The 15,906-nt window shown below is 38.4% G+C and overlaps 1 protein-coding gene across 4 annotated transcripts in view; it reads right to left on the reverse strand.

Annotated features, from left to right (window-relative positions):
• Positions 1-15,906, reverse strand: part of HIBCH (3-hydroxyisobutyryl-CoA hydrolase) — an 87,181-nt gene that overhangs the window by 23,237 nt on the left and 48,038 nt on the right. For all 4 annotated transcript variants that reach the window (XM_079923478.1, XM_079923480.1, XM_079923481.1 and 1 more), the window contains 3 exons: positions 14,310-14,388; positions 5,960-6,105; positions 3,345-3,431 (listed from right to left, as the gene is read on the reverse strand). In XM_079923478.1, the coding sequence (XP_079779604.1) occupies positions 3,345-3,431; positions 5,960-6,105; positions 14,310-14,388 (312 nt within the window). The remainder of the gene's footprint in view (positions 1-3,344; positions 3,432-5,959; positions 6,106-14,309; positions 14,389-15,906) is intronic.

A 15,906-nucleotide genomic window follows, 5' to 3' on the forward strand; every position in this document is an offset into this window, starting at 1 on the left:
ATACAATGCTTTTAATAACAGGCCTAACTCTAGGTTAGTTTGGGGGCAATCCTATTATGCTGTGATTGACACTGGGCAGTTAAAACTTTTTTAAAACTGGTGCCATTGTAAGCTACATTTCTCCCATCCTGTACTTATGAATTTGGTACCCTGGACTGAAATACAATTATCTCTATTGTGATACTGTGATTTAAAATAAAAAATATGTATTTGGTCTCCGTCCATATATTTGGCCTTTTGTTCCAGGCTCACAGCTCCCAAAAACCCATGAAAATCCCTAAGTAGATCACCTTTTGTTACAATATATGGTCTTTGGTCTTCGGTTCCTGAAATAAAGGTGAAATGGTTGTCTTTTGTTATTCACAACAAGCCCCTTTCAATCACACCTTTGTTTGTTACTGAGGTGACTATAGGAAAGCCCTAAGGATGGGGGCTGGTTGCCAGGGGAACCAACCAAGGGAAGTTGCAGTGCCATACTCCACTATCTAATCCCACACCTCCCCCATCTCCACCTCCAGTGAGGCGGAAAGGGCTGGAGATTGAGTTCGATCACCAATGTCAATGATTGAATCAATCGTGCCTACATAATGAAGCTGTCATAAAAACTCCGAAGGATGGGGTTTGGAGAGTTTCTAGGTTAATGAACATGCAGGGAGAGTGAGTGGCTCACCCCAACTTCATGGGGACAGAAGCTCCTGGGCTTGAGGCCCCTCTGGACCCCACCCTATGTATCTCTTCATCAAGCTGTGCATTCGTATCCTTCATAATAAACCAATAAATGTTAAGTGTTTCCCTGAGATCTGTGAGTCATTCTAGCAAATTATCAAACCCAAGGAGGGGGTCATGAGAACCCCAATTTATTGCCAGTCAGTGAGAAGTACAGGTGACAACCTGGGATTTGTGACTGGTGTGTAAAGCAGGGTCCAACTTGTGGGACTGGGCCCGTTAAGTTGTGGGATCTGATGAAAACCTCAGGTAGACAGTGTCAGCATTGAAAGGAATCACAAGACACCCAGCTTGTGTCGTGGAGAACTGCCTGATGTGTGGAAAACCAACAACCTCTGGAGTCAGGAGTGTTGTGAATGTGGTAGTAGTGAGAAGGAAAGGAAAACACATGGAGGGTTTCCCAACACATCTATCAAATTTCACATTTTTACTATTAAACAGATCACTCTGAACTTGGTTTTTTTTTTTCACAAACATGTTTACCTAATTTAACTTAGTTTCTTAGTTTCAAATCAGTCTGATCAAAACACCATCAACATTCTCATCCAAATCACTGAGGAAAACACTGACTAAGAGAAGGCCAAGACGGCTTCACTTACAGCCTAATACCCAAACATTTAACAGAACTCCTTGGGAAGGCGCTTCAACCCCCGACACGCTATAATCCATCCCACGTTTACCCAATTTGACAACGTAAGAGACTGTCAGATGCTTTGACAAAATCTGATGAAATGCTCACATGCTCTGTATTCATATTCATACACTAACTATTCAGGGCCCATGAATCTGTACTCACGTTCTTCTGTTCTGGGTAATTTTGTCAGGGGGAGGTTACCATTTCTCTAAATATTTCCTCTCCTCTGTTACAAACTCCTAACAGGTTTGGACCTCCTGGAATAATACCAAGTTTTCTTTTCTCTCCATTTTCCACCTTATTATCCTCTTAGAGTCTTCCTCATCCATCAATTTTAATCTAAGCTGTTGTGAGGTTTTCCCCCATTTCGCTGTCACATTTTAAATTTCTTTTTATTCTTTAACTATTTCTCTTCGTAACATCTGTTCTTATTTCACAGATGAAATATTTTCCTCTTATCTGAAGATAAAAAAAAAAACCAAACCTATAATTGTTAGGGTTCCTTCTTCTCCTTGCACTGCCTACTTCCTTCAAGTACATTTTTTATTTTAGCCAATCTCCGGTTTTTAATGCCTGGCAATCCTTGTTATTCTATGTGAAGCACTAAAATTAGGAAGCTTTATGTGTAATGTCAATTGCAGTTATGGGACTATCAATTGTCTGACGCATTATGAGATGATCAGGCCTGGATGTTTTTTTCATAGAGGGGTGCTTGAATGTCAATAGCTACAGGTTTTCTTTTGCTTCTAATGAACTGCTTGGGAGTAGGATGGTGCTACTGACTAAATGTTTGTGCCCCCACAAAATTCATGTTGAAATCTTAATCCCAATGTGATAGTATCTGGGGGTGAGGCCTTTGGGAGGTAATTAAGTCAAAAGGATGGAGCCCTCAGGATGGGATTAGCACCCTTATAAGCAGAGACCTGAGAGAGCTCACTTTCTCTCTCTGCTATGTGAGGACACAGCAGGAAGGCATTCATCTGCAAAACAGGAAGAGGTTCCTCACCAGGAACCTAATAGGCTGGCACCTTGATCTTGGACCTTCCAGCCTCCAGAACTGTGAGAAATTTCTGCTGTTTAAGCCACCAAGTCTACGGTATTTTTGTTATGGCTGCCCAAACTTAGATAGATGGTACGTAAGAGTTCTGGAAACCAACTAGGAAAGGAGGCCAAAATTCTTCCCATTTAATATGTTCTGCCTCTTTTCAGTAGAGCACCTCACCTATCCCTGCCCTTAGCCAGCGAGGCCTGTCAAAGGGAGCTGACACCCTACAAAGAGTCTACAGAAAGAACTGGCTTATTTCTCATTGGCTTCCCCCACTGAGTTCGGTGTTCTCAGGTCTAAAGTAGTTGCCCTCATCATTCCACTTTCAAGCTTCCAAAATCCTGACATCTCATGCCTGCCACTGTCTCCTTTTCTGTTCTATTTCTCTTTGTGGATTCCTGCCTTTCTTATTCCTTTACTACAATTTTAGTGGGGTTTCAGGAGGGAGCATATATGGCATCTAACATGTTTAACTAGAAGTCATGTAGCATTTTTATAGATTCTTGGCTCTTAAAAGAGAATTTAAGTTAGACAACAAAAGGAATTAAAAGAAAACACTGCATTGTATGTTATTGTATTTCAATATAGACCAGAGTTTCACTTTAGCAGCTCCACAAATAGCATCAACACTGAACCTCCATTACACAAATGTCACAGTGTGTTGTAAAAAGCCCTTGCAAGGGCCAATCACAAGGCTATGCACTGAAATTCACCAGCAATGAGAAAACAAGCTGTGTAGTTGCATGTAAAGAAGTCATCTTCTCAGATGGCCATCCTAATGATTGTGAAGCACTGATACTCCCAACAAGCTTTAAAGTAAATAAATCCCAGTACATTTATTTATATCCACAAACTATAATATTCACCAACTGCTAATTTTTCAGTCACTTCCCCTTCCCCATGAATTAAAATCTGAGGTTAGAATACTGACAAGATTACCTTTGCATGGTAAGTTTCTAAGACATCTGCAATATTTTCTTTCGAAGGAGATTTCAGGGCTAACAAATCTTCTTCCAACATGCCCAACTACAGGCGGGGGGAAAGGAAACATTTAAAACACCACAGCAACACAGAATTTTTTTTCTTTAGAAATCTTATATTCTTTTTAAAAATCCTTGTCTTAAAATTATGATGCTCTCCCTTCAGCTGAATCAATGAAGGCAATTTTCACTGAAGTTGAAGGCACACACATTCCCATAAAGTAAATGCTGCCTTGCAAGGAATGGATAAATAAAAAAGAAATTGAAGAGGAGAAATAGAGACATTCATCTTTGTTTCCCTCTAGCTATTGAGCACTTGAAATGTAGTGTTGCAACTAAAGATCCCAATTATAAATTTTATTTTAATTAATTTTAACGAAAATTGCCACATGTGACTAATGGCTACTATAGTCAATGCACAGGTCTATAATATAGCCACATGTAACTCTTGTATGGCTATTAACATAACTGACACCATCTTGGGCCCATACAGTTCCTCCTGTCCTTCCACTAACCCTTCCCAGGACTGTACTGTGTGGTAAATCACTTCTCTGTCATCAGGGCTTTGTATCAATAGTTAATAGACATTGTTTAATAATCATTAGGACCAAGTGGCCTCCATGCTCTGTTAGTCCCCAAACAATGATGAAGACTCTCACTGACGTATGTATTCCCAGTGCCCGAGAGACGAGTTACCCATTCATAAATCCCAATTTAGGAATGCATGTCCTGTTTCCAAGCACATATCCCCATACCCGAAGGTCAACTATAAAACTATCCCAGTGGCCCCTCAGCAGTGCAGAGTGCAGTTGCGAAAGCTGCCAGATCACTGTCCACCCAATGCCACCCTGAGCATAAGTGACCCTCTAACAGACTGATCCACTGATTATATGGAGCCGCCTGCCTCATTTTTTGGTCTCAAGATACCTTCTCAGTTCGGTGGGTACTTTTCGTTCCCTCTGTCCTCCAACAGCTTTCCCCCTATATCCCTCATATACCTCTTCCTACACTCAGCCAATTGGACTTTTTACTGTTTCTAAAACACAGCTAATGCTTTCCTACCCCTATGGGGCTTGCTCATTAAAGTCTCCTCTATCCAGAAAAACTTCTCCTGACAATACTTATCTTAAGGCCCAGCTGAACTGCAACCTCTATGAGAAAACTTCCAGTCCTTTCTTATAAGTAAGCTCTTCCTTCAATGGATTCAATGCGTTGAATCCTTTCTTTGTATTCTGTTTGTACACTTTCCATACTTTACTCTGTCAGATGATACAGATGGGTTTTTTATCTTTTGTACCCACCGCTAGCCCCGTTCCCAATGTGTATTATTCATTTCTGTTATGCACTACAGGCCCTGTAAATGGTAGGCTATGCACTGCATGTATTACTGGGCAATCTGACTAAGAGAGGAAAGGGCTGTGGATCAGCTCTCTCCCCCATCCTTAACCAAATTCCACTATAATCAAGGGCAAATAATGGAGTACCCATGTTTGCTTCCTGTTACAGCTCAAGGGAAGAATGAGACAGCCACCTACTCAATGTGACCAAGGATGCCCATAAAGATCTAAAAAAGAGAAATATCTGAAAATTCAGGCAAATGTGATGGAAGGCCCTCGTAACAGCGTTAAGGGGACAACTTTCAACTTTGTATATTTCATACATTTTAATAGCATTCCTTCCCCTATCCCATAACACCCCTACCTCAAGATCAGAAATCCATGGGTTTCCTGGGAAACTGACTTTACCCCACAGTTCCAGGGATGGAGCACATTAGCTAGGATAGATTAGCCAGTGTATTCCACCCACCCATGTGGTTCAGGCACAAGCCAGTCCAATAAGACTGAGCTAAGCCAGCTGAAGCAGAAAAATCCCAAATCTCTTGCTGGGAGTTCTAAGGCAAAACCACCTTGAACTGGGCCTTCTGTTACATTTAACACAATGACTTTCAACTGCTATGATAAAACTGCCGTCCTCAACGTGGAGATGAGAAAACTGGGGCTAAAGAGGATAAATTCAAGCTAAGATTTAAAACCAGGCTGTCCATCTGCACATCCTTTGCCACTGTGCTATCCTGGGCTGAGAAAACTGACCATGCTGTTTAAGAAAAATGTTTTAAGACCAAGGTAAGTAATATGTATCCCTTACAACAGATACCCTTCAGAAGAGTTTTTAAGACCATATTTTACAAACTTTTAAATGCACTAGGGAAACTAACAAACAAAAGAATCTTTCAAAAATATCTTTATAAAAGCCTATCTTTTTATACATAAATTCAGATTTTTATATATTAGACTTTCTTAAAATATTACTTTTTTTTTTTTACACAGACTATAATTATTCATTAAAAAATATTCACTGAAGATACCAGGCAAAACAGCCCTGCATCCAGATATAATTATTTCCATTTTGCATATGAGGAAATGAGGATTGGAGAGCTTACCCAGGGTCACACAGCTTTAAGGGTACATGTAGGGTTCAGACCCATGTAGACCAAAGCCTGTAATCTCAACCACTCATACTGCCTCCCCATGAGCTATTCCAAACAACACAAAATGCAATCATCCAAGTAATTACCTTTTCAGAATCTACAAAGTGTGTAGCAATTCCTGCTGCATACACATCTCTTCCTTTCAGCCTGAATCCTGTTAATGCAAGGAAGCACCCAAGTTTTCCTTGAAGACGTGGCAAGAAATAACCTCCACCCACATCAGGGAATAGCCCTGTAATTAAAAACAAAAAGAGACAATGATTCAAATGAAAAAGATAAATTCAGCTCTCTTTACTTGAGATCAAAGGCCATTTTTCTCTGGAGTCTGAATCTACAGTAAAAATATTATTACTATACCACAGTACTACAACGTACTATACAATGCAATCAATGTCACAAAAGACTTGCTACAAATCGTGCTAACTTAATTGGGGTACTTTTCAAATTTTTCATGTTTCATTTCTATAGAACTCAATAAAGGATATGACGGCACAATGTTCTGGATATAACTACTTGATAAATATTACTTAAATAACTCATCTCTACTACTACTTTTTAAGAGTCTCCAATGTAGGTAAAGACTGAAACAATATTTTCTTTCCAAATGATAAGCACAGGAAAAAATATATGTAATCTAAGGCTATTATGTGATAAATTATTATTACCATTTAATCAATGTCCAAACAGTCAATTATCTAATATTCAAGATACTTAAAGTGATGTGATAACCATTAATCCTACTAAATGAACAAGTTTATACCTAATTAAATCACTTGCACTTACTCTTTTCTTAACCATGAGTATTTTTTAAATTCCCTTATTCTCTCTACTGGCAACAACTAAAAACAGCATATATGCGAATACTTGCCAGTACACTACTTTTTGGTGTTTAAGAGCTCCTTAAACAATTGTGACCCTCTAGGTTTATAATCCACCTATCTATTTGAAAATTGCTTCAATTAATTCAGATAAAAATAGAAGCATTCAAATTCTTCCCAGTTCTACTTGTCAAAAAGTTCCTAGGGGGCTCCCCTGGTGGTGCATTGGTTGAGAGTCCGCCTGCCGATGCAGGGGACGCGGGTTCGTGCCCCGGTCCAGGAAGATCCCACATGCCACGGAGCGGCTGGGCCCGTGAGCCATGGCCGCTGAGCCTGCACGTCCGGAGCCTGTGCTCCGCAACGGGAGAGGCCACAACAGTGAGAGGCCCGCATACCGAAAAAAATAAATAAATTAATTAATTAAAAAAAAAAACTAACACCTTTATCAGTCTTCAAGGCCCCTGACCACTTTTTCAATTACATCTCTTACTACTCACTCACTATACTCCAGCCACTCTGGTCATCTTTCTGTTCCTCAATATCCATTCCTACTTGCTGCTGAACCTCAGGAGCACTCTGCCCAAGTGAAAACACTTCTGTGTGTTCCAGGGCCCCAGATTCTCCCTCTTCGCCCTTTGCCTCAATGGCTGCTTCTTTCCAGTTCCCCTTACTGGCTCCACCTCCCTTGCTGGACCTGTGCCCACTGCTGTGCCTAGGCCTCATCTGAGGCTCTCCGATACCCCACACACGCATTTCCTTAGCTATTATAACTTTAGATAATATCTATATGCAGATCAGTCCCTGTTAGGGATGGAATTGTGTCCCAAATGGTGTCCCAAAATTCTTAAGCTGAAGTCCTAACCCGACAATGTGACAATTTGGAGAAAAGGACCTCTAAAGAGGTAATTAAGGTTAAGTGAGGTTATAAGAGTGGGGGCCTTATCTAATAGGACTGGTGTCCTTGTAAGAGGAAGAGACACTGAGGGCACACACAGAGGAAAGGCCATGTGAGTACAGAGAGAAGGCAGCTGTCTACAAGCCAAGGACAGGGGCCCTGGGTGAAACCAAACCTGCTAATACCTTGATGTTGGACTTCCAGCTTCCAGGACTGGGAGAAATAAATGTTGTTTAAGCTACCCAGTCTTGGTATTTTGTTATGGCAGCCCTAGCAGACCAATACAGTCCCAAATCTGTCTATCTAGTTATGCCTTTTTCCCTTGAATACAAACTCTCAAATCTGCATTCTAGATTTAGCCACATAGATAATAAGCATCTCAGATATAACATGGCAAAAACACAACTCCTGATTCTCATCCCTCCAACCATACTGTTCCTTCCCTAACTGGCCTCATCCATCTAGTAGCACTACCTAACCACCTTGGAGTTATTCCTGATTCATTATATCAGCAAGCAAGTTAACTCCAAAACATTTTCTAAATCTATCCACTCTATTCCAACTCTATAGCTCCATATTACTCCAAGCTTAAAATTATCTCTCTCTAGACCTGTGCTATCCAATAGAATTTTCTATGATGATGAAAATGTTCTATAATCTATGCTGCCACTAACCAGATGTGGCTATTAAACACTTTGCAACTGAGGAACTGAATTTATTTAAATTTAATTTATATTAAGTAGCCATCTGTGGTTAGTGGCTACAGTATCAGACAGCAGAGCTCTAGATTAATGTAATGACCTCCTAACAAGCCTCTCTACTCTTGCACCCCCTACAATCCATTATCCTTAAAGCAGCCAGAATGATGGCATTAAAATGTAAACCAGACCATGCCACTCCCTGCTTTAAACTCTCCCACAGTTTCCCATAATGTTTAGGTTTAAATCCAAACTCTTCACCAGAGGTCCCTGTGTACCTCTTGAAGAGCACAGTATAACACTCCTGCCCTTGATTCAGATAGTTGACTCTATGTGGTTTCTTGAACCGGTAAAGCTTTATTCTTGCTTTAGACTAACTTCTTAACACCACAGTATTCTGTTCTAAGATATTAATATAGCTCCTTCCCTCTTGTCATTCAAATCTCAACCTAAAGGACATCTCCTTGGAAAACCTCTTTAACCATCTAATCTAAAGTAGCCATCCAGGAGAATTACACTTTGGGTAAGATGGAGTAAGAGGGACTAACTTTACTCTCCTACTTGAAATAACTATAGAAAATATACGAAATATCAGTTTTCAACAAACTGGACCATCAGGGAATAAAGGTAAGTGATCTGTGAATATCCGAAAAACAAGTGAGGTAAACTCTACAAAAGCTCCAGCTTAAAGCCTTGAGAGAATGTCCAGGCCCAGAACAGCCCTTGATTTGAGGGGAATAAAGCTAAGAATCCACGGAGACTGAGGCAGACAGAATTCCCAGAAGAGAGGACCAGAGAGGAGAGAGCTGCACAGAGAGAAAACTCTGGAGATCTGCAGAGTGTCTCCCTTAAGTCCTCAGCTTGGTACTGATCAGTACATGTGTATGAAGAAACTGCCTGAGGTTATGGAAAGAACCACAGGAAAGGATTATAGAGAACAGTACTGGGAACCTACAGGGGGCTGAGAATAGTGCCTGTTCCCACCAATCAGACTGTGAGAACTCAGGATGCGTGGGGGCACTGAGTAGAAGGCAAAGAAGGGTCTCATTTCAGTAGTAGGAAATAATTAGCCCTAGCCTGAGCACTGCTCCAACCTTGTATCTAAAAAACATAATAATAATAAATTTAAAAAAAAACTAAAAGACCTGAAAGGAACAAACTGTTTCCAAGTAACATAACCTCATCCCAGAAGCAAGCTCAAGAATATTTATAAGAATATAGATCTTCCTCAATTTACATTGGGGTTACATCCTGATAAATCCATCACAAATCATAAGTTGAAAATACCATAAGACAAAAATGCATTTAATACACCTAACTTCCAAACATCATAGCTTAGCCTAGCCTATCTTAAATGTGCTCAGAACACTTACATTAGCCTAAAGTTGGGCAAGATCATCTAACACAAGGCCTATTTTATAATAAAGTGCTGAATATCTCATATAATTTATTGACTGTTATGCTAAAAGTGAAAAACAAAAAGGTTCTAAGTATCAGTTATTTATCCTTGTGATTGTGTGGCTGCATAGGAGCTATGGCTTGCTGCCACTGCCCAGCATCACATGAGAGTATGGTACCGGATATGGCCGGCCAAAGAAAAGGTCAAAATTCAAAGTACAGTTTCTACTACATGTATATTGCTTTTGCACCATTGTAAAATCATAAAATAAAAAAATTGTAAGTCAGACCACCATAAGTTGGGAACCATCTATACAAAAATATCCAGCACTCAACAAAGTAAAACTTACAATGTCTAGAATCCAGTCAAAAATTACCAGGAATCTAAAAAAGCAAGAAATTGCCACCCATGATGACATGATGAAACAATCAATCAAAATTGATCCAGAACTGTTGCAGAGACGTGGAAAAACCCAGAGACTGTCATTCGGAGTAAAGTAAGTCAGAAAGAGAAAAACAAATATCATATATCAACACATATATGTGGAATCTAGAAAAATGGTGTAGATGACCTTACTTGCAAAGCAGAAATAGAGACACAGATGTAGAGAACAAACGTACGGACACCAAGGGGGAAAAGGTGCGGGGGATGAATTGGGAGATTGGGATTGACATATATATACTATTATGTATAAAATAGATAACTAATGAGGACCTACTGTATAGCACAGGGAACTCTACTCAGTGCTCTGTGGTGACCAAAATGGGCAGGAAATACAAACAAGAAGGGTCATATATATACATATGGCTGATTCACTTTGCTGTACAGCAGAAATTGACACAGCAGTGTAAAGCAACTATATGTCAGTAAAAAAAAAAAAAAAAAAAAAAAAAAAAACCGAAAGTGACAGCAAGGTGTGGGGAAGGCAGGGACCAACAGGCTCTCCCGAGCTCCTTCCTGGCCTTTGATCCTGGCGTTAGCAATCGTGCCTGTCACTTGTTTGTGCTCTTTGCCACCACTGGTGTGTTTGAATAAAGTTTGAAATGTTGTAACATTATCTATAAAGACAAATAAAACAAAACAAAAAAACAAAATAAGAAAAACTGACCCAGAACTGACATAAAAATTAGCAAACAAGGACATCAACACAGTTATAATAAACATATACCATACGTTCAAAAAGTTATATAAAAGCAAATAAGAGGGGTTTCCCTGGTGGCGCAGTGGTTAAGAATCCGCCTGCCAATGCAGGGGACACAGGTTTGAGCCCTGGCCTGGGAAGATCCACATGCCGCGGAGCAACTAAGCCCGTGAGCCACAACTGCTGAGCCTGCACTCTAGAGCCCACAAGCCACAAACTCTGAGCCCACATGCCACAACTACTGAAGCCCATGTGCCTAGAGCCCGTGCTCCACAACAAGAGAAGCCACTGCAATGAGAAGCCCACACACCACAATGAAGAGTAGCCTCCACTCTCCGCAACTAGAGAAAGCCGACGCGCAGCAACAAAGACCCAAACACAGCCAAAAATAAATCAATAAAATAAATAAATTTTAAAAAATAAAAAATAATATATATTTTTAAAAAGACCCAAATGATACTACTATAGATGAAAACTAGATGAATTTATGTATAAGCTAAAAAATACCTGAATGGGATTAAGGGCAGTTTTGACTTTGCAAAAGAAAGGATTAGCGAACTTGAAAACACATGAATAGCAAATATCTAAAATAAAAAAAAGAAATAAAAAAAATCAACAATACATGAGTGAGCTTAACGAAAGTTTAAATGGAGTTCCTGAAAAGGAAATGGGGGGGACAGAAAAATATCTGAAGAAATAATGTCAAAATTTCCAAATCTGACAAAAACTATAAACCTAACTAGCCCAATAAACACAATCATAAGAAACAGGAAGAAAGCTACAAAAAGGTACGTCATAATCAAGGGATCAAGGCACACCAAAACAACTGATCAGCAGAAAATCTTAAGAGCAGCCAGAGAAAGTAAAAAAGAAAAAAAAAAAAAGACACTTATTTACAGAGGAACGAAGATAAGGATAAGAGCAGATTTCCCATGGAAAACAACATAAATGAGATGGTGTAGCAAAATCTTTAAAGTACTGACATTTAAACATCAGAATAGAATTCTATACCTGGGTCTCATATCAATGACCTCAGGTTTCACCTTAGGAGACTAGAGAAAGGAGATAAAACTTCAAGTAAGTAGAAGGAAGTAATAAATATCAGAGCAGAAATCAATAAAACAGAAAATCAAAAAACTTCTTTTGAGATCAATTAATAAACCTCTAATTAGAGTGATCAGAAAAAAAAAGAGAAGACAAATTACTAATATCAAGAATGAGAGGGCTTCCCTGGTGGCGCAGTGGTTGAGAGTCCACCTGCCGACGCAGGGGACATGGGCTCGTGCCCCGGTCCGGGAAGATCCCACATACCGTGGAGCGGCTGGGCCCATAAGCCATGGCCGCTGAGCCTGCGCATCCAGAGCCTGTGCTCCGCAACGGGAGAGGCCACAACAGTGAGAGGCCCGCATACCGCAAAAAAAAAAAAAGAATGAGAGAGGGACTTTCCTGGCAGTCCAGTGGTTAAAACTCCACGCTCCCAATGCAGGGGGCACGGGTTTGATCCCTGGTCAGGGAACTAAGATCCCAAATGCTGCATGGCATGACCAAAAAAAAAAGGATGAGAGAGCCAGGTATTACTATAGATTCTACAGATACTAAAAAGATAATAAGGAAATGAATTTTATGCTAATAAATGGACAAACTCCTTAAAAGACCCAAATTACTGAAGTTTGTGCAAAAAAACCCAGATAACTTGAAATAGCCTACATCTATTAAAGATTTTGAATTTGTAGTTAAAAACCTCTCCACAAAGAAAACTCTAGGCCTAGATGGCTTCGCTGGTGAATTCTACCAAACACATGAAAAAAAAAGAAAAAAAAGAATCAATTCTACTGAACTTTTCCAGAAATGAACCCAGCATTACCCAGATACCAAAATGAAGCAATCAAAATGATGTTACCAGAAAACTACAGACCAATATCCCTCATGAACATAGATGCAAAAATTCCAAATAAAATTTTTGTGTATCAAACCCAACAACATATAAAAAGTAGGACACATCATACTAGAGTGAGATTTATTCCAGCAAAGCAGGGTTACTTTAATGTTAAAAAACCAATCAAAGTAATCCTCACTTAACAAACTAAAAAAGAAAAACCAATGATCATCTCAACACATGCTGAAAAAAATTACAAAATCCAAAGTCCATTCCTAATAAAACCCCTCAGAAATCTAGGAACAGAAGGAAAGTTCCTCATCCTGATAAGGGGCACCTATGAAAAACTTATACCTAATATCATACTTAATTGGTGAAGGACTGAACGTTTTCCCCCTAAGATCCCAAACAAGGCAAGAAGGCCCACTCTCAACGTATCTGTTCAACATTGTATTGGAGGTTCTACCCAGTGGAATAAGGCAAGAAAAAATAAAAAGTATCCAGATGGGAAAGAAAAAAGTAAAATGTACTTTATTTGTAAACAACATAATTATCTATTTAGAAAATCCAATTCAATCTACAAAAAACCTACTAGAATAAGTTAGTTTATCAAGTTTGCAGGATACAAAGTTCAAAACTCAATTATATTTCTATATATTGATAACTAACATCAGAACTAGATTTTTAAAATATCATTTATAATATCATTGAATAATATGAAATACTTAAGGAAAAATCTGGCAAAAGATGTATAAGAAACTGAAAACTACAAAACATGGCTTAGGGAAATTAAAGAAGACCTAAATAAATGGAAAGATATAACTTGCTCACAGGTCTGAAGACTCAACATTGTTAAGACATCAATTCTCCCTAAATTGATAGATCCTAGACAATCCAAATAAAAATTCTAACAGGCCTTTTTGTTGAACCTTACAAAATCACTCTAAAATTCACACAGAAATACAAAGGATCTATAGAGCCAAAACAACTTGAAAGGAAAAAAAAAGAACAAAATTAGAGGATTATCATTACCTGATCAAGACTTACTATAAAGCAACAGTAATCAAGACAGTGTGGTGTTGGCACCAAGATCAGCACATACAAAGGTGCAAAGGCAATCAGTGGAGAAATAGTAGCTTTTTCCAAAAAATGATGTGGGAATGATTTTATCTCCCTATGCAAAATAATAAACTTTGATCTATACCTTTGATCCATACCTCTCACCACATACAAAAGTTAACTCAAAATGGAGTATAGATCTGAATGCAAGATATTTCCTCTAGTAATCTTTCATCTAAAATTAAAGACATGTACAGCAGAAATTAACACAACATTGTAAATCAACTATACTTCAATAAGAATAAATAAATAAAATTGACTATAGTGCGCTAGTGTCTCCAGTTTAAATATGCTTGCCTTTGTGTTTTCAGATACAAGTATGAGCTAATATAAACTTTTAGGTATCTTCCTATTATAATTTATTTTTAAAAGTTCTTTCATACAAGATTCCATCAATTCCTTCAATAACTGTAATCTGAAATGTATCAAAAGACGATAATTGTAAAAGTAATTATGAAAATTTTTTTTTTTTTTTTTTTTTTTTTTTTACCTATTGCTGTTTCTGGCATTGCAAAAAGAGACTTTTCAGTAGCCACTCGGAATAGCCCATGAACTGAGAGACCAACTCCCTAGGGAAAAGGCAAAAAATTGTTTTAAAAATACTGCGGGCGTTAAAAAAAAAACCTCACATTCACAAACATTATAAACCAAGTAAATTATATCATATACAAAGATATACATAATATATATTATATATAATTCTTCATAAAGAATTTCTTTAAAGGAATTTCAGGAGATAGACGGGAGGGAAACCCTAAACCACACAATTTCAGAAGAACTTTCTGGGTGAAAAGTACATGGGTATCCCTGATATCTGGAACAGATCTGTTTTAGCTAAAATGTTTTTGATTAGTATCCTGTGTTATGCTTCAGGTCCTCTTCCCCAATTACCTCTTATTTCAAACTAGATGCAGCATTATAGAATACTGACTCTTCCCAGAACCACTGAGTATTCTTAGTGGAACCAATCATCAAAAAAGCATAACCAAGCTATTCTAGCAAATTTCAGTAGCCTTAAATAGAATATTAACACATTTTATTTATTCACATAGTTCATCAAATAAAATTAGCAACATCATTTTTCTCAGATACAACACTTAGTAACTATTTAACTCTTAAAAATCCATTACTAAACACAAGTTACAAAATAAAAAGATTTGGCTGAAAGTCTGTTTCTGACTTGTTGAATGTCACTGAAAATGACAAACTTAACAGTCATCTCTGAATCAACAGATATATTTGAATAAAATAAGAGGTATACATGTGTTTACAAAGTATCCAAGTTTGTCTGTGCTCACATTGTGACATACATTTCCTATGTTATGTTTTTCACATTATTCAGAACTTCTATTAGATTGTTTAGTGCATGTAGCCTGTACAACACAGAGAACAAAGCAAACAGAAATAGCTGGAGAGAGAAAAACAGGTAAATGCACTACTCAAACTTGCCTTAAGCCCACACTTGCAGTTCAATTTTCAGGAAGACAAGCTATGTTGCGTTTTTGTCTTTGGATTCCCATTTGTTCCCTGCACTTGTCTCTTAACTGCTCTCTTCTCTTTTCTGGATCTGTTTGGGTGAGTGCCTGTGCTTTTCAATTAAAAAGGTCTCTTCACCACATTTTCAGTTAGAACCAGACCCAGATTCTGTCATGATTCAGCATCACACAATAGCTGTCTTAGGCCTTTGGCCTCTAATATATTCATCCCAATACTGCTGTGTGCTTTTTCCTAACACTGCTCTCCCTGATAGTCATTCCCATTCTATCTTCTGGAACCCTCATTCCTTTGCAAAAGAACCACTAACAGCCCAAATTCTCTACAGAGGGCCCTCCCTACCCCCTAAATTCAAGAAAGAAAGAAATTTATAAGCCCTGTACTCTTTCATGTAGAAGCTATAGATCCCATGTTCATTGATTCAGTTATTTTGTTTCAGCCATGGCTGATAAAATAATGAACAAAGTCAAAGACTTCAAAATTTTAGTAAGAAGTTATTAATGAAAAGCTTTCCAAATAAGAGGTCATTGACACCAGTACCATTAGGAGCCAATTTAAAATGCCTTTCAATTAAGATGAAATGAAGACCGGGA

This window comes from Stenella coeruleoalba, assembly GCF_951394435.1.
Source record: "Stenella coeruleoalba genome assembly, chromosome: 6".
In the NCBI taxonomy this organism is placed as follows: domain Eukaryota; kingdom Metazoa; phylum Chordata; class Mammalia; order Artiodactyla; family Delphinidae; genus Stenella; species Stenella coeruleoalba.